Source organism: Pararge aegeria, chromosome 2 (assembly GCF_905163445.1).
Source record: "Pararge aegeria chromosome 2, ilParAegt1.1, whole genome shotgun sequence".
In the NCBI taxonomy this organism is placed as follows: Eukaryota; Metazoa; Arthropoda; class Insecta; order Lepidoptera; family Nymphalidae; genus Pararge; species Pararge aegeria.
This window is the reverse complement of record NC_053181.1, coordinates 3,046,894-3,070,893: the sequence shown is the minus strand read 5'-3', so window position 1 is coordinate 3,070,893 and position 24,000 is coordinate 3,046,894. Positions and strand designations below refer to the sequence as shown.

Sequence of the window (24,000 nt, the reverse complement as noted above, 5' to 3'; positions counted from 1 at the left end):
ATTGCCATCTAGCCCCAGAGTAAGCGTAGCTTGTGTTATGGGTACTAAGTTGACTGATGAATATATTTTTTGGTATAATATACATACATACTTATAATATGCGTCATATAAACACCCAGACACTGAAAAACATTCATGCTCATCACACAAACATTTTCCAGTAGAGGGAATCGAACCCACGGCCTTGGACTCAGAAAGCAGGGTCGCTGCCCGCTGCGCCAATCGGCCGTCAAAAGACCGACGATTGAAGATATATAAAGATAAGTCTATACTTTACGTTTCAAAGCTGCTTTTAAAGGAGGCTGACATAAATATAAAAGAATTTGACTTTTGAGGCAGTAGCTATAAAATGGATAGCCATTTTATAGTTACTTACACTATCTTGTTCTTACTTAAATCAATTCCTTATATATTATAATATGTTATCGGCGTAACATGAAGGTTTACGTTTCCGACAAATAAGACAGAGCAGCGGGGCTTTGTTATAATTGCTAGCTGTCTTAAAAGCTATAAAATACATATCTAGAAATTAAAAAAGAAACAAAGGTATTTCACACTAGGAATTAAAACATGCTATTATTAAAAATTGCAGTCTTTTATTAAATACCTAAAATGTTAAAACACTTTTAAATTGTTTACATCGTTATGGTACAGCATGCACTCATATGATGCAATCTGTAAAAGGATACTGAGATAAGTGTGATACTGACAGTCATCTCGACATCGTTTTTTTACAATACACACACCGCTATTTAGCCCCAATGTATATGAATAAAATACACATAAATAATAATAATATACAGATAAACACCAACTATGTTTAATATTTGTTATAGGGATGATCAGTAATTATTATAGTCAGTGTTAATGGCATGAGATTGGGCAGACTGTAATCCCGGGGCGTTGATGCTGCTTGCTTCACTCTGTTGATAAGATCCTCCTTGTTGCTGAACCGAATGGGCTACATTAGCGCTATAACCCGGGTAGTTGTGAGACGCAGCAATCGATGTCCCATAGTTATTGTACCCGCGACCTTCAGCTAAGGATACAGTTGATCCAAAACCATCACCATTCTGAGCAGAGGATACGGCTGATCCGTAACCGGTACTGGCGCTTGAAACCGCAGAATCATATCCTCCGCCATTTGCAGATGATACTGCTGCTTGATACCGGCCTGAACCGTTGAATGAGGATACCGCTGCTCTCTGGCCTAAGCCGTTAGCTGAGGATACAGCTGATCCCCGGCCAAAACCGTTGACTAGGGATACGGCCGATCCAAATCCGTTCTGACTGTGAGCGGATGATACTGCTGATCCAAAATTCCCGAAGTTTTGTGCCGAGGAAAAAGCGGATCCGTATCTTCCAAAGCCATTATCAAATACTGCAATTGGGTTCTGCAATCCGTTGTCAATAGTATAGTACGGTTCTGCTTGAGCGTACCCTACACCTCTAGCTGATGTCCCGTCAGTTGATCCGATGCCAGCTCCGTAGGCAGTCGCGTCTCCGCTTTGGAAGGATGCTCCGATTCCGGAGGAGTGGCTTATGCCGCCGATGTTACTGCTGAAGCCACTCCCGAAGCCAAATGCAATGTTTGGCGCACGGCCTATACGATAAATCACTGGGAGAACGTTCTCTGTAAAATAAAATATTATTAACTATCATGTAAAGCAAGATGGAGGAGGCCTTTACCCGAAGATTTTAATGCATGTTTATTATTTGTATATTTTTTTGTAATTCGATTTTTGATATGTTACTTGGGTTTAAATGGCTTATTTATTTTATTTACCATTTAAAAAGCGGTGACAGCCTGGTGGCCGAGTTCGAAACCCGGCACACACCTCTAACTTTTTTAAACTACATATATGCGGTTTAAGCAATTAAATAACAGTGAGGTGAGGGAAAACATCGTGAGGAAAGCTGCGTGCCTGAGAGTTCTCCATAATGTTCTCAAAGGTGAGTGCCCACCAATCCGCACTTGGCCAGCGTGGTGGACTACGGTCTAAACCTTTCTTATTTTAGAGGAGACCCGTGTAAATGGGCCGGTAATGGGTTGGTAATTTATTATCATGAGCAAGAATCCTAGAAAAGTGGTTTCGTAAGCTTAATTTCACGTATTATAAATATCGCTTGCAACTCGTTAGGATCGGGGTTAGAAGATGTTCGCGTATTTCATTTAGATATATGTATATCATTTTATGTCCGCCCTAGCGCAGCTATGAGCGCTGTAATTTTAAGCTGGAGATTCCGGGTTCGATTCCTCGTAGGGTCAATTTGGGAACTTATAATTTCCGAACTCCCCTGGTCTGGTCTGGTGAGAGGCTGCGGCCGTGGCTAGTTACCACCCTACCGGCAAAGACGTAAGCCGACGCTAGCTAGACGTAAGTGATTTAGCGTTCCGGCACGATGTCGCTTACAAACCGTAACACTCCCTGACAGGTTAGGGTGAGGTCTAAGATGTTACCATCTAAGACTGCATCATCCCTTACAACCAGGTGAGATTGCAGTCAAGGGCTAATTAACTGTGAAAAAAAAATAAAAAAATAACAGAACTTACCGTATACAACCGGAACAGTATTGGCAAAACTGATAGAGTATAAGACGAAGATAACTTTAGCGAGCATTTTGATGATAGATATGATACTATCTTAAATGATTGGAGCTTTCACAAAGCAATGGTAAGCGGTGTATCATTTCTCCGATCTTATATACTATGGAAACATGATACCCCCCACTTAAAGCAGTGGGTCAAAGAAAAAATTAAAGGCGATGACACTTCATTTATTTTAACTCTTGCGGTTATTTTATGTACATTAAAAATTCCAAATTCAAAATTCATTTATTTCAAGTAGGCCTAATAATATATACCTAAGGCCTAATAAGCACTTTTGAAACGTCAAGTCTGTCTGTTTGTAGTGACTCTACCACCGGTTAGGAAGGCAGATTCTACCGAGAAGAAGCCGGCAAGAAACTCAGCAGTTGCTCTTTTCCAACATCTTCAATTTACATTTTACATTTTAACATTCATTTTTCTATCTTGTGAGAGATGAAAGAGGAGCCGATTGCTTCCAAGCAACCAGTCCTTATTTATTTATTAGCATTATACATTTATATATAAGCTTTCCCAGTGAGTCAAACAGTACTTTTCACACATAAGAGTTATGCCGTATTTTTTTATCACATAAACCAATGAAGTTTGTTGAATCCTTAAATGTCTAAAATTCTAACTTCTTTCATCATCATATCAACACATCACCGGCCAACTACAGGGCATGGCTCTCCACTAACAATGAGAAGGGGTTAAGGCCGTAGTCCACCACACTGGCCCAGTGCGGATTGGTGGACTTCACATACACTTGAGAACCTCAGACATGCAGGTCCACGATGCTTTCCTTCACCGTTGGAGCAAGTGTTATTTAAATTATTTAAATATCACTTGCACTTTAATATCAAATTCAACTAATTTCAATAACCAATTCAAACATATAAAACAAAGAGATCCATAAAACTTATCCGACATTTATTTATCTGAAGACTTGTTGGTGAATAAACTAATAAAAACATAACTAACGAATACATGATAACTTTGTTTCAACTTACATGATTCAAAATCTGTAATTATGTATTATTACTTAATCAAAATCTGTAATAATGTACAACTGTATGAATAAAAAATATATAATAATTAGTATGTGATTTTGATTAAGTGCCTATTATTAAGGTCCCAGGAGTATTATTAAAACATATGCAAAAATCAACACTTGTTTAAAAAAAACTGTCTGTGTTCTTGTCTTTCTGTGTGCCATTCTGTTTGTCTATTTCGGTCTTCGAAATGGGTAAACTTACTTTACCGAGTCATTTCCTATACTACATAGTAGAGGGACTTGTATAGAACACCGTTTGGGGAGCAGGAACCAATTTCAACAGTTTTTGCTTGCATCCTTGCGACGGAACTAGGACTTTTTATCAAGGAAAAAAATCCAGGGAGAATTAATGTTACCACTAGAGGTTGTAAAAAAGATAAAAACTCGGACCAAGTCACTGGCAGCTATTTGTAGATAATTTTGTTTGCTTACAATTAAATAAAATGGATTATAAATTTAATTTAAAGTAAATAATTGCCTGTTTCGCCAGCCCAGCCATTCATAAATCAAACGGGCAAGCTCTTATCTAATTTATTGTTTTAATTACAAATACTATTCAATTGCGAACTATGTTTTGACAGATGTTGTGTTGTATATGCGTAATATATTCCTCAATCGGTTTATTTAGCAATAATTAAAAAATAATTTGGTTAGTTATCTTAACTAATATTGTAAATGCGGAAGTTTGGATGGCTGTTTGTTACTCAATGATACACGGGTATCTTGATGAAATTAAGACTGTAAAAGCACAAAGGCCACTTTTAATCCGAGATAAATCTACGGTTCCAGTAGGATAGAATGGTTTTCTTTTTTTACAGAACGAGAGTTTGACATGTTTTTATTGTATAGACATGTTTTTATTGTATTGAATAATATAAAAGATACATATCCCAAGTGGTGTGTAAAAACTAGTTATCAATTTACTTCTATACAACTGGTCATATAGTTGAACTTTTAAACGGAACCCTAAAAAAAATAACTAGGTACCGCAGTAAAACTACAATATTAGGAACAAATTAATTGTTAGCGTTTCGGATACTCAGTAACGATTAGGGTTCTAACTTCAATATAACTGCCATATTGCTAAGAGTTAGCCCGCGACCATCTGACACTGCATTATTACTTACCAACAGCTGAGATTGTAGTCAAGGCCTAATTTGTAGTGAATTAACAAATAAACATCATCATCATCATCATATCCACCGATAGACGTCCACTGCTGGACATAGGTCTTTTGTAGGGAGTTCCAAATTCCACTGTTTTGTGCCGCTTATATACAGCGACTACCTGCGACGCGCTTAACGTCGTCTGTGCACCTCGTTCGGGGTCGACCAACGCTGCGTTTACCAGTGCAGGGCTGCCATCCCAGTACCTTAGGAACCCAACGTCCATCTTTTCTCCGAACTATGTGACCCGCCCATTGCCACTTCAGCTTCACGACTTTAATAGGATGGAGAAATAAACAATCAATCATTTAGATAGAGAGATAAAATTGTATTACTTCAAAGCCACCCTAAAGTGTATAAGAAAACAAATTATATTTATTTGTACGCATAACATTTATTCATAATTAATATCACAGATAGTATAAAATAAGAATACAATTTATTCCTTCGTTTTAGCCGATCTACTGTAGTTATCATAGTCTTCTTCACTCGAGGCGTCGTGATAACCAAATGGTCTTTGGAAACCATACCCTCCATCTCCTGAGTGCCCTAAGTGGCCTGGCTGTCCCCCATAATAGTTCCCATTAAACTGATTATTGTACGAACCGAAACCATTTCCAAAGTAACCAGGTCTCTTGTGACCATTGTATCCTCCGTGACTTGGGTATCCTCCATTATATTGATAGTTGTTTGGATAGCTTGAGCTGCCAAAACCTCCACCACCAGAGCTTGCGGATGCTTGGGATTGACTAATACCAATATTTATCGGGGGGAGAGGGTAATATCCTCCTTGGTGGCCGCTATATCCTCCTTGGTGACCACCGTAACCTCCTTGGTAGTTATTGTATCCTCCTTGGTGCCCACCATAACCTCCTTGGTGGTTATTGTATCCTCCTTGGTGGTTGTTATACCCTCCTTGATGCTGCTGTTCACCACATATTCCGAGCTTGAGACATAGCTTGGCTTTTAAATGCCTCGGTTCTCTGCTGTTGCTAATTATTGCTTGTTCGTCTGCAAACATTTCAAAATCCTTATTATTTTATATACTTTTTAGCTTTTACCCGCAGTTTCGCTCACGTGTAATAACTTCGATTCGATTTGAAAAACTGCCCTTTAACAGTGTACTATTTCATAACGGTTGTGAACGCAAGCGTGAGCATAAGCGTAAGCTTATCTTCCCATAGAAACAAACACACTGTCGCATTTATAATATTAAGTATGGATAAATGCAAAGTTTTTTGTTACTTGTCCTTCCTTTATGCCCTAACTAAGCTATCCATCGACTTGATTTTTAACATAGACTTAATTGGAATGACAGAGAGTAACATAGGCTACTCTTTATTCCAGCAAAACGAACGGTTCCCGCGGGATTCGCAATTAACCGCAATAAACGCGGACAACAGCTAGTTTATAATATAATCGTTATAGACTGCCTCTTGATTGACGGCCGATTGGCGCAGTTTGCAGCGACCCTGCTTTCTGCGCCCAAGGTTGTGGGTTCGATTCCCACTGCTGGAAAATGTTTGTGTGATGAGCATGAATGTTTTTCAGTGTCTGGGTTATATGTATTTTCTAAGTATTTTTGTATGTAATTCAAAAAAATATTCATCAGCCATCTCAGTACCCATAACACAAGCTAAGCTTACTTTGGGGCTAGATGGCAATGTGTGTATTCTTCTTAGCTTTGGACAAGCATGAGGTTATAAGTTCTAAGCCCACCTTTATAATTAGATTAAATTCCCGTGTTAGTTTCCCCTGTGACTCTTTATTAGGGACAGGTTAGTGAGGAAGATCTGTCTACTACAAAGCCTAAAGTTGTAGTTTTGTTAAGTACCTGTAAGCCTACCAACCTTCCCGTTGCTTAATTCTAAACTCATCATAATCATAAGCAAAATTAAATGTAGGTACACCTCCCCGCCTATTTAATTACAAATCTAGCGATTTATTGATCACTAAAACTAAATTTGTTGTAGGTGTGATTTTTTATTAACAAAAGTAACTAACTTTTTATGAGCGAAATAGGTATGTGAAACTATTCAGCTACAAATAAAAAATATTTATCAGTACAATAAAGTATAAAAAATCTCAACCGCCAAAAGGAAACTGCTTTGCATAAACATAATGGAGGTTCCTATCAGGTGAATTTGAAATACAATTTATTTTATTTAAATTAAGTTTTTATGAATATTTGGAATGTCTCATAACATCACTTCACTCCAAGATATTTGGTTATACTACCTGCTAGGTAGAAGGTAGGTTCAGTAGGTATAGTAGTAAAAGTTTTCTAATTTTTATTGTTATATTCTTATAATACCTAAATTATCTATAAATTTCTGTAATTACCAGAAAAAATCTATCATTAGCCCCAGTCTTTTAATATTCCTAATCTAGGCAGATTTCAGAAAAGAGGGGACAACCACCAGTGAGGGTTGGCGGGCTTAAACACAAACACCCGTTATCGACGTCTGAGTATAATCTGAATGATACACCCAGGTTGCTTAGACAATACTAATTTCTTAAATTTACGTTAGTACTTAGTAATTCTTAACAGAAAAACTGAATACCTTACAATTTTAGATCGAATACTATTATTGAATTAATATTTTTCATATTAATTATTTTATTTTGAAGTTATAACAGCAAAGTACCGAAAATATAACCATCCAAAACACTAAACTTAAAAACTCAAAAATATTGTTTACCGTTAAGTACCAATAACCTAGATTGCTGGAAATTATTATGGAATTAGGTTGGAAATATTGTCACGTATAGTACCACAAAATACATTAAACCCCAAATATAACGTTAAACAACAACAGCAATTTTCTGCCAATTTATCTAACGGTATACACGATCGAACTACCATAACCTCAGATACAATCACAGACCATAAACTCGTGGAAAAAATAGGGTAAAAAAAAGTAATAAATATAATCTGCAGATTACTACCTTCGCCGAGGGCAGGGCTCCATCCCGTAAAGAGGATCGTAAAAAAGTAGGCCAAAATACAAAACTTCGCCATCATCTATTGATTCCGTTAACCTTAGGCAGCACTATGTTGAATTTCGCGGGTCAAATAAGTTTTATAGTATATTTGGCGAGGTCATCTCCCACGTTTAAGGCCGACTACACATCGGCTCTTTAATATCACATCGCATTTACATCTCGTAGTAGATACATTTTCTATTATCAAAAATTACATTAGAAGAAGTATCTTCCTTCCTTAATAATTAAGGGAGCAAGCAGATGCCTTACCTAAGGTTAGCGTGGAAAAAAAACGCGTATTAACAGCAAAACTTCGTAGGGCATGCGAGGAACACGTCATGATATATACAACAACTTGAGCCGTAAATGCTAAGCCTCATGGGCTCGTAATTACACCGACAAACAAACACTCCAGTCCATAACAATGCATCACTGCCGCTTGGCGAAGAAATAAACATAGCGGTATAACCTCCCCACATTTCCTTTCCATTTTTATACTATACTAGATGTGCCCTTCGGCTTCGCCCGCGTAATTTTGGGAGGCAGCGTATTGCTACATAGTCTACACCTATAGTCATGTATGAGATATTTACATTTTTTATCTTACGTAATTTTTTTTTCAATGCAAAGTATACTATGTTATTTTTATCACCTCCAAGAATATGTATACGAAGTTTCATGAAGATCGGTTCAGTAGTTTTCGCGTGAAAACGAAACAAACAAACTTACATTCACATTTATATATTTTAAAATCGTCACTATTCTTTTCCTTAGTATAATGTCATCATCATATCAACCTATTATCGGCCCACTACAGGGCACGGGTCTCCTCTTACTATGAGAAGGCTTTCAGGCCACGTAGTTCACCACGTTAGCCCAGTGCGCATGGACTCCACACGCATTTGAGAACATAATTTAGATATCTCGGGCATGCAGGTTTCTTCACGATGTTTTCCTTCACCGTTGAAGCAAGTGATATTTTTATTGCCTAAAACGCACATAACTTAGAAAAGTTAGATGAGCGTACTGGGATTCGAACTCGGCACCAAGAAAGGGAAATACAGGCCCTTACCACTAGGCTATCACCGCTTTCAATAATATAATGTACTGCATTATATTCTTCAGAATGTACATAAGACTACGCGCTTGTTACGTTCGAGTCAAACGAATTAAATTAGCTTATTTATGTAACTTATATTTTTTTAGGTACTAAAGCAAAAATTTACTACATGTAGGGTACTAATCTCGTTGTTATTAGGAAACATTAGATTTTTTTAAGGATATGTAATTTCCTTTTTAACCCGTTTTATAACAGAGTTATAGGTAATAAGTAGGATACTTCTCTTTTTTTTAATAAATAAATAAATATACTACGACAATACACACATCGCCATCTAGACCCAATTTAAGCGTAGCTTGTGTTATGGGTACTAAGATGACTGATGAATATTTTTTATAAATAATATACATAAATACTTAGAATATACATATAAACACCCAGACGCTGAAAATTCATGCCCATCACACAAACGTTTTCCAGTAGTGGGAAGCGAACCCACGGCCTTGGACTCAGAAAGCAGGGTCGCTGCAAACTGCGCCAACCGGCCGTCAAAGGGCTATTTTAGGGTTAGTTTCACACAATTTGTCTTTAGTCGCTCAACTTAAACTCACCGTAGAAAAGCCTTCGAATTGTGAGCGGCCTAAAACGTTGTCTGTTAAGCCTTATTAGAATTTCCCACGGAAGCTTCCTGTTCCGATTTCGTTAATAATACCCTTATATGGCGTAAGGAAGTACTTTATGCGCGTTGATGTCTTTTGGTTCAATGAAATACTAATGCAAATTATATATTAATTTTGTGGTAACAAATTAAACATAAGTATTTGCTAAAGTATTGGGTAAATACACCCAGGCATAATAGTCGGTTATAAATTATTAGGGAATCAACCGGGCCTGTGATAATTTACCCGGCTAAGCGTTGTTGTTGTTATTGGCTCTTCGTCGACCAGGGCGCATTTGGAACCCTTTTAGCCTTAGTTTTAAGTTAACAAATGTAGTTTTCACCATCACCTACCTACCATTAATGATAACATATTAAAAATAAATATATATCGACAATACACACATCGCCATCTAGCCCCAAAGTAAGCGTAGCTTGTGTTATGGGTACTAAGATGTCTGATGAATAATTGTATGAATAATATACACAAATACTTATAATATACAGAAACACTACAAAAATAACACTGAAAAACATTTATGTTCATCACACAAACGTTTTTCCAGCTGTGGGAATCGAACCCACGGCCAGACTCAGAAAGCAGGGTCGCTGCCCACTGCGTCAGTCGGCCGTCGCTTATTATATGTACGAACGCTTAATAAGTGCCTATGATGTTCAAAAATTCATGTATAAGGTTTACAAGAATAAAACATTTTTGAATATGAATTTAAATTGAAATGGTGTATATATTAACATATAATATTTATAACTGCCACGTTGTCAAAAAACCAAAGTTTCGCGGTCACAAACTTAAAGTAGTTTTTTCTTTAATAAAAAGGACAAAAATCTGGCTCTACTTAGTTTAATAAAACTGTTTTTCATTATCATTATCATATCAACCTATTACCGGTGGCCTGCATACAGGCAGGCCTGGGCATACTTAGTGCATATGTGCTGAGTATGCCCGGGCCCAACAGATTATATAACATGTAAAAAGTCCCCAGTAAGAGTTATAAAATCTTATGGGCAGGCTTATTTATTACAAAACGTACTATCAAACACAAGTGTAGCAACGAGAAATAGAAAACGTGTGTTTCATATCTTGGATTAAGTCTTAAAACCATATAATAGAGTCACTTGCAACTGTTATGATTAAATATCTACGTACTCTCCTGGTACTCAAAAAATCAATGTTTCGGTAGAAGTAGAGTACTACTATACTTATTACTGCCGCTAAGCAGCATTATTGTGTTCCAGTCTGAAGGGCGTTTTTTCCGGTGTAATGGCACATATGGCTTAACACCTACGTACACAGTAGAGCTATGTAGGACGTGATATTTGCATGCCCTGCAAAGTGTTGCTTTGTTTTTAGGCTATGGTTTTCTATTTACCATCATTTGAGTCTTCTGCTCGGTCCATTAATTATTGTTAGATATAAAAAAACATACATAATTATAAAATTTGCTGAGTTTCTTGCCGGCTCTTCTCGGTGAAATCTGACTTCCTAACCGGCGGTAGAGTCACTACAAACAAATTGACTTGACGTTTCAAAAGTTCTTTTAAAATTGAATTTTTTTTTAATTATAAGATCCTCATCTGTTACTGTGAATACGCGTTTAAAATCAGGCCACACAGCAAGCAGAATTTCGTGGAAAGATTGATTAATAATCTGAACTGGAGGAATACTGCAATTTGCTTAAGTGGCACGTAGCTAGGTAATCATGGCGAGTCGTAAACTGACCAGCAACGGACAATAAATGTCTAAGATCGATGTTCTGCATACTCAAGTGTATTTTTTATCTTTATGCTATGTGCTAGCTGGAGACCACGACTTTGCATGCCTAAGTCATGATTTCCCATGATATTAAATACTTCTCTTACAGTAGCCAGTCATTGTGAATGCTAGCTACGTGTTAAACATCCTTTCATCTATAATCATTGAAACCGATTGACTCAGTGGGCAGCGACCCTGCTATCTGAGTCTAAGGCCGTGGGTTCGATTCCCACAACTAGAAAATGTTTGTGTGATGAACATGAATGTTTTTCAGTGTCTGGGTGTTTATATGTATATTACAAGTATTTATGTACCCATAACACAAGCTACGCTTACTTTGGGGCTAGAAGTCGATGTGTGTATGTCGTAATATATTTATTTATTTATTTATTTAATCATTGACATCCTATTATAGCCCACTGCTGCACTAAAGGCCTCTCCCAAGGCCGGTTTGACATAATCACCACGCTCGGCGGACGGGTTTGTACGTAGTAGATGGTAGCAGTAGCACAGAGGGGTATGGGGTAGTAATAGTAGGTTTGGGGTAATGCTGCTGATATAGGCACTATTTTTGTGCTGCAGACTAGGGCTGTTCGTGCGATCTATAAAATGGGTCCGAGAGATTCATTGTGACAGAAATTCACAAATATTCAGATAATGACAGTCTTGAGTCAATACATATTTGAAGATTTAATGTAGGTTCACAAAAATATATCTAAATTTAAGAGAAAATGTGACTGAAATAATTTGAACATTAGAAGCAAAAATAAACTTGAAGTGCAATATACTAGACTACATAAAATAATTAATTCATTTAAAGGAAATTGTATACAATTTTACAATAAACTACCAGTTCATATAGTCTCTTAAAAAGTTCCAAATTTGTATTAAAAGTAATGTTGTAACAAAGTCATATTATAGTATAAGGACTACGTAAGTGATAAAAATGGTTCAGTGTAAATTATTGCTCTAACCAGGTTGCTTCTTAAATAGTTTTGAATGACAACGTGAAAAACTAAATCAATTTCATAATATTTATGTTGTTTGAACCTCATTTTGGAATACCCATCCGAAGAGCAAATTCTGTTTCTACGTTTATATTAAAAAGAGATATATATATATGTATATTGATATAATAATTCATAATTTTTGAAAGATGAAAATTTTTTACACAACAGTATTAAAATAATATGATCTAAAATAAAAAATAAGTAGGTAAATGGCGGATTACACGCTTAAAATTATTATACCTATTACTTGGAGTAAATTGCAGGACATTAAAGGCATCTAGCTCATAGTTAAACTTATACACGTTAACACGATTTCATTGACCCAACAAGTACTTACTTTAAATTCAAAATGCCCGCAGCGACTAATTTCGGTCCTCATTTTTTCCTCTGTTCAGGATCCTTAAGATTCAATATTTAAGCCCTAAAAATAAATTAAAGATTTATTTAAATCCCGCGGAACCTTTTTATCTTTTCTGGGATAAAAAGTGTACTATGACCATCTTCAGGAGACAAACTAAATATGTGCCAAATTGAATCAAGATTGGTGCAACAGGTTACAAACAAACAAACAGGCACACTTGCAGTAGGTACATCGCCTAAGCCCGGCAAACCCCACCAGGTACATGATAAGCAGTGGCGTGCATAGAGGGTATGCAGATGGTATTAAATGAAGAAAATCTCCAGTACGAGTTAAAAAAAAAACCTAAGGAAGTATTTATAACTCGTACTGGAGATTTTCTTCATTTTATATCATCTGCATACCCTGTGCATACCTTCTATGAACGCCACTGATGATAAGGTCTTAGCTCTGTTTCTTCTACTATTACTTCTATGAAGATGTTTTTTATGATCCACATGCAAAAAATGAAAAAAAGAAGAATTAAAAAAATAATAATTTTGGATTAGTAGTTTCAATCACACAAAATGAATATCACATAATATTTAATTAGAAAAAAAATTAATAATAATAATAATAAAATAACAAATTTTGATATGTACAATCATATTCACGAAGTCAGATTAGGTTTAGTTATCGCGTGTTTATAATAATAACTAAGATCGCCACTGTCAGGTTCTCCCAAAGGACACAGTTTCGCGAGTTGCTGAGAACCAAGTGTGAGACTAATAGTACTAGATGGCGCTTCTCCATCTAAATCGCAGATAACTTTCTGGCGATCGAATATGTAAACGTAGATAGATAATCACACACTTGGCCCTCTATTAATAATGCGGTTAGGTTAGTATCGGCTATTGACATGTTCGATTACAGTTCACTCTCTTTTAATAAACACTTTTGCACTCAAAATAGTTTTATCTCGATTTGGCTCTTGCGATGGCGATTGCAACAGCATTCCCCGTTTCACTCTGGGCGTTGCTCACTGCTGTACTCTTTCCCTTACAAGTTTCACAAGGTGGAGATTCTGGGAGCACTGGCCCAGCATTACCCTGACTCGGATCAACCAGTTGAGCGTTACCCTGACCAAAACCAAATCCAGCGTTACCTTGGGCTCCAATACCGGGGTTCCCAAAGTTATTTTGTCCGTTAACGAGGGTTTTTGTTTTGTAGATGGTAGTTTCTTTAGTTTTATACTCGTCGTAGTCTTCGCCGCTGTGCCGGTGATGATGGTGGTGGTGACGCCAGTATGGCGACCAGTGTGGTGGTGGAGGTGGCCAGTACGGTGGTGGTGGTGGTGGAGGCGGTGGTGGAGGTGGCGGTGGCGGCCATGCTGGACCTTCCGGTCCGCAATAGTGCGGTGATCGTTTTAGTCTTTGTACAAGGTGTCCATCTGGAATTAATAAATTGCATTATAATAACGATTTGAAAAAGTATTATTGTACGTCGAAAACTTATTTCACCTTTTTATTTGGTTTTAATGAACTGTAATCGTTATTGCCAGAATATCAATTTTTATTTACTTATTCAAAAGACACAATTGCTGGTGCAATTAATTGTAACTACATTCATAAAAAAAAAAATATGTATTAGAATTACGAATTCTGTCTAGTGCAATAACAATTATAGGTGTATACAGCATTATCGTTGTTATTAATTTTTTATTCGGTCACAGTTTAAAAAAAAAATCATATATAAGTATTTAACTAAAGATACTTAAAAATAATAATGTAAATATGAATTAAGCTATTATAACAGATTGATTAGTATTATTAAATTAAAATTTATAATTAAGATTATTTATATTTAAGGTATGACTAATAAATAAACTGTTTAAGTAGGAAATTATTTACAATTTTCACACCATGTCCATCCGCTTTAGATAAGAGTGTAGAATTATAGAATGTAGACGAATGACCAGCGTCTTGTATGTATTATTATAGTAGCCTCCAAATCAGCAGCACGTATTTTATTAATATATATATAAGTGAAGTTTGATTTATAAGTAATTTAGTTTTCAAAACGTTCCCGAAACCAAAAGTGTTACTGTTAAGCGATCGTAGTGAAGCCCCATATATGGAAGCTTTAGTTTTAACATTACCATTACCATTTAAAAGGTACGCATCGAAAGTGCCTTTAATGAGCATATTCGAATAAAGGGAATATTTGTAACTCAAAAACGATAATCCAGAATAATAAATACTTACTCTTTACAGTAGCAGCCAAACTTTGGTCGATGAAAACAATCACCAAAACAGCCAAGCCAAGTCGTATCATTTCGGTGGAGTGTGCTAGAATCCGTCATGTGTAACAATTTTATACCATCAATCTATCAACATGGGTAAATTAACACAGAATACCAAGAATCTGTACCAATAAACGGCAGACGAGTGCTAACAATTTGGGTAAACTCGACTAAAACGTGTGAATTTGAATTATTATTTTCGATTTGTTACTTACGCCAGGTGGTTTTCCTTACGTAAAATAGCTATGTTTGTTGATAACAAGTAGCGCACCCGGACACAATAATCAATGTGAAATACCCTAAATATGTTGTAATGACTTTTTCCCCGTTCCCCGGGATATCCTCACTTCTCACCGCTTGGGGGCGAAGTCTCGAGAATGCTTTGGCCCACAACCTCGACTCGGCCATCGTATGCTCACCGAAGCAGACCCACCCTGAGGCACGATGTGCCTAGTTCCACCATTCAGAGGCGTGTCGGAACAACAGCACGAGAGTTAACTCAAGGACCGTACTGTGGGTGACGGACACCACCATTTCCATCACCCAAAGGTACCAGGAGCGAAGGGGATGGAAGAGAATACCCTGATGCCCTCGGCTTTCAATCGCAGACGGCGAACGCAGCGAACCTTTGTCTTTCCCCCTGGCCCACCAGAGCCATATCTGGACGGAATACAAATCAAGTTACCCCCACCCACTCTGACGCAGCGATAAGGGCTTTCTTATACTTGGGAGGGCTCAATTCCCCACTAGGGCAAATTGGAAATTTATTATTTTTGAATTTACTTTGGTCTGGTCTGGTGGGAGGTTTCAGTCGAGGCTAGTTTTTATTTATTTATTTGAACTTTTATAAATTAAACTGAACTTAGACTAATTTACAGTTTTATTTAATTTCTAAAACAATTTATTTTTATATAAAGTAAAGTAAATATAATTATTGATATATATATATTCGTGTATACCACCAAATGCGTATACCCATGTATGCATCTTATATACCCACAAAGACATGACGCCAAGGGATCGAGCGTTGTACGATGCCGTGTAGAAACCGTGCCGTGTAGGGGTTAGTCAGCTACAGCTACCGCTAGACTGCTTCATTACTAAGAAAAAAAAAATTAAGCGTTGGTTTGTAATATCAAAATAACATATCAAACTATATGTTTTTTTGACAAATGAATGAATGAATCTAATTGTACACAACACACAGAAAATTCACTAAATAACAATATAATAGCGTTACGGAAGATACAACTTGGCGGCCTTATCGCTATTATATAGCGATCTCTTCCAGGTACCCAAAGGCCTAGAAAAAAACTTTAGATGCTTGGTATGTGGTACAACATATAAATATATTTGTGATATTATGGTATATATACATAATCTTAACAAATAAAAAAAGACAATGTACATATTAAACAACTAATAATTATATATTAAATATACAAAAATATAATACATATATAGATACATATAAACATACGAACACACTAATATTAATACAAAATAGGAAAACAACAGAGAATAAAATATAGAGATTTAAAAAATATTAATAAATAAAAATAACAGGTCTTAAAAAAAAGAAAGAAAATAAAATCTATGCCCCGCCGATTCAGACAAATTGAGAGTGCGCCTCACGAATTTGTAACGGCAGGACGCGACGTTCCAAAGTGTAACGGCCTGAACCGTACAGGATTTGTGAAAAAAACAGGACATAATACCAGGCTCCTTTAGGGTAAACCTTGTTGAGCGAGTTTCCTCAGGAAGTCATGTAAATACAAATTTCTCTGAGATAAACAGGAGTAGAGGGACGTATTATATTATTATTTTAGTACAAAACAAAAACGTTTTAAATTTTAGAAGAATAAGAAACACTTTATTGCACGTATAACATACAGGAAAAGAAGCAAGAAGAATGAGTATACAGTAAACAATGTAGATATGCAAAGGCGGCCTTATTGCTGCAAGCAATCTCTTACAGGCAACCTCTGTGTAAAGGACTTAGTAAGAGAACGGGATAATGCCAAGAGTGTTTTACTTTATACATAAATACCAAAATGTATAGATACAAATACATATATAATTAAAATAAATATACGTTATATATAAATATAAAATATACATAATATATATAAATATATAACACACATAATATATAAAAGAAGTTTTAATACATAATTTACAAACAATAAAGCAACAACTTCAAATTCCATCACACAAAGAGAGGTAAATATAGGAAGAGAACTACTTCCACGGATTTTAGTTGTTATGTACCGGATAATCTGTGAAACTGGATCGATTTTGATATTACTTTCAAATGGAGGAAGCGATACTGATTCAACTGGTTAGGCTAATTTTTATTAAGCAAATCCTATCTAAAATTGAAAAATGAAAAATAAGGGCATTTTAATTGAGAAAGTAGGTTTCTTTTTACTTTAAAATTTATATCCGCTAAGAAATAGTTTTCCTAAAATGTACCTCAAAGGGTTAAGCGGGTGTTGAAGGCGTGTATGAAAGGTTCATATTAGTTTCCATATGATAAAACCATGCAGGGTTTGAAATAAAATTAAAGTTTAATACATTTGTTTAAACAGGGTTCAAGGGTTCAAAACTTTGTATACTTAGAAAAAAAATTCTTCTATATTTAATTACGGTATGAAATTTCATAAAAACCAGGCATTTTTCCAGCATAAAAAGTAGGATATGTTTAGACCATAAGTTATGTGTTTGCAAAAAATAAAATCAAAATAATAATTATTATAATTATGCTTATTAGGGTCTCAGCAGAGTGCAAAATGAGAAGAAGTAACCAGTAGTATTTTGTGAAAAGTTAAATTATAATATACCTTCCTTATTAACTATGCTTAGTCTGTGGCACGGGGTCCCTAATCTATGTCTGATAATAAATGGTCATAGGAAGCATGGTAGAAAAGGTGTTCACGATTCAAAGCCAGCCGTCGGAAACTGCTGCGCCGACGTAACTTGAAAAGTAGTTAGCAGACATTTAAACAAATAGGTATTCTTTGCTTGCCGATATAACTAATAGTCTTTATGCTATATACTCTTTTAACTACTTGTGAAGATTCCTTTTAAATTGATTCAGCCGTTACAGATTAGTCCGAAACAAACAGACAGCTAGCTGATAAAAAGACAGAGAGAGAGTCGTATTCAAACGCGAATTCTTTTTTTGCAGATAACTTTTGTGTGCATTTTATATTTCTATAATTATTATTAAATTACAATTTGTGCGTGTTTATCGTAAGAATAAGTATATCGTTAAATTGATCATCTTCATCAATATAGTCGTTACATCCACCCATTACCGGCTACTACAGGTCAAGGGTCTCATACCACAATGAGAAGGGTTTAGGCCGTAGTCCACCAAGCTGGCCCAGTGCGGATTGGTTGACTCTACACGCCTTTGAGAACAATATGGAGAACATGCAGGTTTCCTAACGATGTTTTCCTTCACGCATTTCCTTTAAAACGCATTTAACATAGAAAAGTTAAGAACTCGGATTCTAAGTCACACAATTAATCGTACTTAGATTTTTTACACGTAACTGTTATGAATTTAAAGATAGACTTAAGATTTAAGAGGAGGATTCTGTATATTCTCCAGCTAATTAAATTATTATTTTTTTCGGATTTTAATTCGTAAACCCGCAGTGGAACAGTATGGTGGGCTTAGCTCAATCTATGAGAGAGGATTACAATATAGGATATTATTAGGTTTTGGATGGATTTGCTTTATTTTTGGGTAAGCATGTATGTTAATTTCTGAAGTAAAAATCGTATAACACATTGTTATTTTATTTTTTATTTTAAAAACACAATAATAACATACGATATATTATACATATCTAATAACTCTTAACTAGACAAAGCGAAACAGGGTCACATAAAGAGTATTACTTTGTCAGTACACTAACTAACCTCCGATAGAAAGTGCAATGGCTGAGCCGCTGTGACTCTTAGCATTGCTGAAAGCGTAGCTGCCTTTATCACATGTCCTACAAGGAGTACGTTGAGCTGTCTGTAGACCTTGAGAAGCAAGATTTAGAGCGCTACCTAGAGTGGACTGTATATCTTCTTGGACTGGTGCACCGGTGCCGCCTGAGAAAGATCCCTCGGCTGAAGAAGTACCACTATTTCCATTGCCAGCGTCTAAGGCTCCGTTATTTCCTGTATTCGAACTTCCAGAATCTTTATTGTAACCTAATCCAGAGGCATCGGATCTCGATTGACTCTGTATTCCTGAGAGACCACTGTGACCTGCTTGGCTCGTACCCAAACTTGTTTCCAACTGGCCTAATTTTTTTAAATGCTGTGTGCCAGAAAAATCTTGTGCGCCACCTTGACTTGCGATTAAACCTGCTCCCAATTTGCTAGATTCTACTTGTCCTTGACTACCAGAATAACCCACTTCAGAACCACCTAATCCAGATCCAAAATTACCTCTATTGCTTCCGAAAGATGAGCTCTGGGAATTGCTGAATCCACGAACTTGTCCATTTTCACTGAAGCCTTGGCTAGCATCTCCTCGGTTACCAAATTTACCATCACCGCTATGATCAAAGTGCTGGAAACCTTGGTGGCTCTTGCCGTGTCTATTAATTTCATCGTGGTGATCAGAGTGAGGGCTTCCATAACCGCCGTGGCTCACGAATTCTCTCCTAGCTTCATTATTTTCACCGTGTCTATCGAATCCTGCATAACCTCCTGGTTGGTAGCCCGACCCTGAAGATTGTCCAGTAAGCGGTCCAAATTGATGAGCGGAACCTGCAGATTCAGACTTGCTACCAAAACCTGAAGTTGCAGTGTCATATTGACCAGACTGACCGTTAAAACCAGCTAATCTCCCTTTGTTTGATGTTTGTAATTGACTGCTATAATCTGTTGCTGCACTTCCAGCAGAATAACCGCCTGTTAAAGATCCAGAGCCAAATTTGCTTCCACTCTCTATTACATCAAATCCTTTGCTAGAGCCATATTGACCGTTTTGTCTGCCGTATGTTGGTCTACCGCTACCGAAAGACGGTCGATCGAGACCAGAATTAAAGCTTCGCTGTTCGGATTGCCGGGAATAGGCTCCTACATTAGACTGTCCTGTAGGATTGCCATGACCAGCGGATATACCTCCGGCTAAGTTTGTATTGAATCCTGAACTACCAGCACTGTATTGACCTGATTTTTCAGATCCCTCTGATCCGCTTCCAGTTACCCCACCTCCAAATTCTAATCCAGAGGATTTAATATTATACTGTCCTTCACCTGAGCTACTGTAACCGCCATACTTGTTTCCTAAGGATCCAGCACTGTGATGGCCTTCGGAACTACCGTATTTTGAATGGCTACCGATATCTGATTTTCCTACATTTTCTTTAACTTGGCCTTCGTCATCTGAGGGTACTGGCACAGTTCCGGATGCTGCTATTGAAAAAGCTTCACTGTCCGTAGGAGCACCACTCTGGGCAGATGCTGCTGCTCCACTAAATACTCCTTGGGGAGTACCACCAATGCCTTTTGCAACTCCACTCCAGTTTTGCGTATGATATACTATCGGTGGGGATGGAGGCCCGTGGGGCGGTGGCGATAGATCGAAGTCATCATGGTGGTAACTTGACCCATAGTGTGGTGATCTTGCTATTCGGCTAAACGTAGCATCTGAAACCGTAAACAATCAATGTTAAGTATTTATATTGATGTTTATTTTTATTCGTAAATGATTATAAAATGTGATCAGAAAATATTATTTATTAGGTTTCTATGTTCTATTTAAATACATTAAGTACTAGGTTTTAGAAGTATAAAATTCGGGTTCAATTTAGAAATCAAATAGGTAATACCTATTATGACAGAAAAAAAAGTGAGAGTAGCACATACAGACTTTCAGTTCAATAACTATAATTGTGGTATCACACATTAATAAAAATACAGAAAAATATTTAAAAGATATTTAGAGATTTTATATTTTCGACACTTTTATCTTTATATATATAATTCTTGTGTGCGTGTGTATGTCACTGAACTCCTCCTAAACGGCTTGACCGATTTAAATGATTTTTTGGTATGCGTTTGGGTGGCACCCTGGATGGTTTAGATACACAAATCAGCCCGCCAGATGGCGCTGGGGTCCGCTTGGTTTATATATATTTCTTGTGTGCGTGTGTATGTCACTGAACTCCTCCTAAACGTCTGGACCGATTTGAATAAATTTTTTGGTATGCGCTTGGGTGGCACCCTGGATGGTTTAGATTCACAAATCAGCCCGACAGATGGCGCTGGGGTCCGTTAGTATGTATATAAAAATTTTGGTAACTGTAATTGTCTTCATTAATTATGCAATAAACACGTATAAGAGCCAATAGGATTGGGGTCGAACCCAACGATGTGAACAGATGGTATTAAAAGATTCGCTGGGAGCGGCCCAGTATTGTGGATTTTAGAATTGCTTAAAAAATACCTATGTCCATGTACTCGTACGTCAATCGGTTGAAGTGTTGATTATGGTGATGACCCACTTTTAATTTATTTTAAAGGTATTTTATTTGAATTCTACTACAAGTAAGCCCTTTCGATCTCACCGTGCGATGATGCAGTCTAAGATGCGGGCTAACCTGTCAGGGCATGGCAGTTATACTAAACCTCTAATTGGTTTTTATGTACATCGTACCGAAACGCTAAATCACTTTGTAACCAGGTCACGAACAAAGCGTAACACCAGAACAGAATTAAGAAAATTTAGGAATAATAAATTCATAAGTTTTCCCTGCCGGGGATCGAAACGGAGATCTCCCACTTAAATATACAACCAACCATAGTGGACAAATTTCATTTATTTCATTTCATTTACTCAGAATATTGGTAAGGGTACAGAATTGACACAATAAACATGGTGTCACGATAACTGTTGCAGTAGTATAGACTGTGTCGCAACAATTAACTAAGAAAACTTAAATCCAGAGAGATGAAAGAGAAAAAAGTTAAATTAAATAGAATTGAAATCAAGTGAAAATATACCTTTCGTCCTAAGTACTGCAGAGTGTGCTGTTAAGACACAAACTCCCAAAACTAAAACTCCAGCCCAGCACATGTCGCTGCGACTATTCTGACACTATTCCGCCAAATCTTGTCATTATATAGACATATTTGAATGTGATAATAAATATATATTCTCAGAAATAACCAACTGTGAGCGTCCGTAGACAAATTCATAACACAAATAGCAAATAATGGACATGGCAAATTCACGCGAACTGTTTGTATTGTAGTTGTGGGTTCTAAAAAAGTCCCCAAGATCAGTGAAATGAAATAAATTCGCGTCAGTTACGTAATTCTTTATCATTGACGTGCTAATGTTATTTGACAACTGGAATCTACTCAAATATTTTGCTTTACTTCTACCATGTTAGCTCACAAATCCATACGCCGCTTGTCTGTATTGGGGACTACTTAAGACTGCTTACAAACGGTTAGGCTAGGGACGCTAAGGTTTCATACTGTAAATAATCCAACTGGGTCCTATTAAAGATCTCTCCGTAAGGTTTCATGATTTCTTAAATAATACTGGCACCTGATCATCCATAGGCTAAGACACCAACCGTGTTGTCCCATAATAACTCAAGACTTCTAAAGCGTTAGAAGCAAAGAGTTCATAAGACCAGATTTCCTTAAATGGCTTAAAAATAGATAGATAACCACTAGATCCCATTATCTACATGATGTCTTCTTCACCTCATCATTCAATACATCATAGATTATACAACTTCATCTCCCCACTTCAGGAATTCATATTTCCGTTAAACGGCATAGTAGATTCACTATGTATCAGTCCTTCCTCTTAGTACAGGAAGAAGTCTTTATGGTACCATTGTTTCAATAAGAGATAATGGTACCATAAGGACTTGACTGACTGATCTGTGTGTATTGTAACTACAATACCACGGCCGATATTGTAGTGCACGCAGTGGCGTGCATAGAGGGTATGCACAGGGTATGCAGATGATATAAAATGAAGAAAATCTCCAGTAAGAGTTATAAAAAACCTAAGGATAGGCATTGTAAGAGTTATAATAAGCCTGCCCTTAAGTATTTATAACTCGTACTGGCGATTTTCTTTATTTTATATCATCTGTATACACTGTGCATACCATCTATGCACGCCACTGAGTGCACGAGTGTGCCCAAGCCCAGGTGCACTCTTACTCTTATGTATAGTCCAGTGGGAAGGCAACTCCGACACGAACGGAAAGAGGCCACAGAGGCACGGGGCTTAATCACCGCCATTTTCCAACCTTCGGGAGCAATAAATAAATAACAATAAATAAATATACTACGACAATACACACCGCATACCGCCATCTAGCCCCAAATTAAGAGTAGCTTGTGTTATGGGTACTAAGAGGACTGATATATATTTTCATGAATAACATCCATAAATACTTAGAATATACATATAAACACCCAGACACTGAAAAACATTAATGCTCATCACACAAACATTTTCCGCTTGAGGGAATCGAACTCACGGCCTTGGGCTCAGAGAGCAGGGTTGCTGAAAACTGCGCCAACAAAGAATTTTTTGATGGAAAAACGGCGGCTAAAAATTTTTCTTGACGCGCGATTGGCGCAGTCGTCAGTGATCTTGCTTTCTTTATCCAAAACTGTGGGTTCCATTCCCACAAATGGAAAAATGTTGGATTTATATTAATGTTTTTCAGTGTCTTGGTGTTCATCTGTATATTTTAAGTATTAATGTAGGTATATTATTCGTAAAAATTATTGAGTAAGATGTTGATTAGTGTACTGTCGTAATATATTTATTTATTTAAAAAGCCCAATTATATTCAGTGGCCTGACCCGGGGATCGAACCCAGAACTTAGTGATCTACAGTCTAACATGCTCACCATTAGACCAACGGGGGACTTACGAGCCGGCGCCTCATTACATTAATAAACAAAAAAAAACAAATTTAAAAAAAAAAAATATAACTGAGTCCTATCTGACGTTTATGTAAGAACCTTAAAACCTACTCAGGCATAGCCAACGTAAACAATACAAAAAATA

The 24,000-nt window shown here is 36.8% G+C and overlaps 4 protein-coding genes across 4 annotated transcripts; all 4 read right to left on the bottom strand.

Moving 5' to 3' along the window:
- Positions 1-842: 842 nt before the first annotated feature.
- Positions 843-2,621, bottom strand: LOC120630097 (filaggrin-2-like). The gene is made up of 3 exons (XM_039899246.1): positions 2,555-2,621; positions 1,247-1,633; positions 843-1,174 (listed from the first exon to the last, which is right to left on the bottom strand). Exons 1-3 carry the CDS (start codon positions 2,619-2,621, stop codon positions 843-845), a joined length of 786 nt encoding a protein of 261 aa, XP_039755180.1.
- Positions 2,622-5,246: 2,625 nt separating this feature from the next.
- On the bottom strand, positions 5,247-7,829 carry LOC120627818 (cold and drought-regulated protein CORA-like). The gene is made up of 2 exons (XM_039895881.1): positions 7,757-7,829; positions 5,247-5,818 (listed from the first exon to the last, which is right to left on the bottom strand). Exons 1-2 carry the CDS (start codon positions 7,827-7,829, stop codon positions 5,247-5,249), a joined length of 645 nt encoding a protein of 214 aa, XP_039751815.1.
- A 5,485-nt stretch (positions 7,830-13,314) lies between these two features.
- LOC120633884 (probable pathogenesis-related protein ARB_02861) lies at positions 13,315-14,965 on the bottom strand. The gene is made up of 2 exons (XM_039904271.1): positions 14,896-14,965; positions 13,315-14,081 (listed from the first exon to the last, which is right to left on the bottom strand). The coding sequence occupies exons 1-2, from the start codon at positions 14,963-14,965 to the stop codon at positions 13,606-13,608; spliced, it is 546 nt and encodes a 181-aa protein (XP_039760205.1). The 3' UTR covers positions 13,315-13,605.
- A 3,848-nt stretch (positions 14,966-18,813) lies between these two features.
- On the bottom strand, positions 18,814-22,026 carry LOC120632943 (hornerin-like). The gene is made up of 2 exons (XM_039902961.1): positions 21,954-22,026; positions 18,814-20,597 (listed from the first exon to the last, which is right to left on the bottom strand). The coding sequence occupies exons 1-2, from the start codon at positions 22,024-22,026 to the stop codon at positions 18,862-18,864; spliced, it is 1,809 nt and encodes a 602-aa protein (XP_039758895.1). The 3' UTR covers positions 18,814-18,861.
- Positions 22,027-24,000: the final 1,974 nt, after the last annotated feature.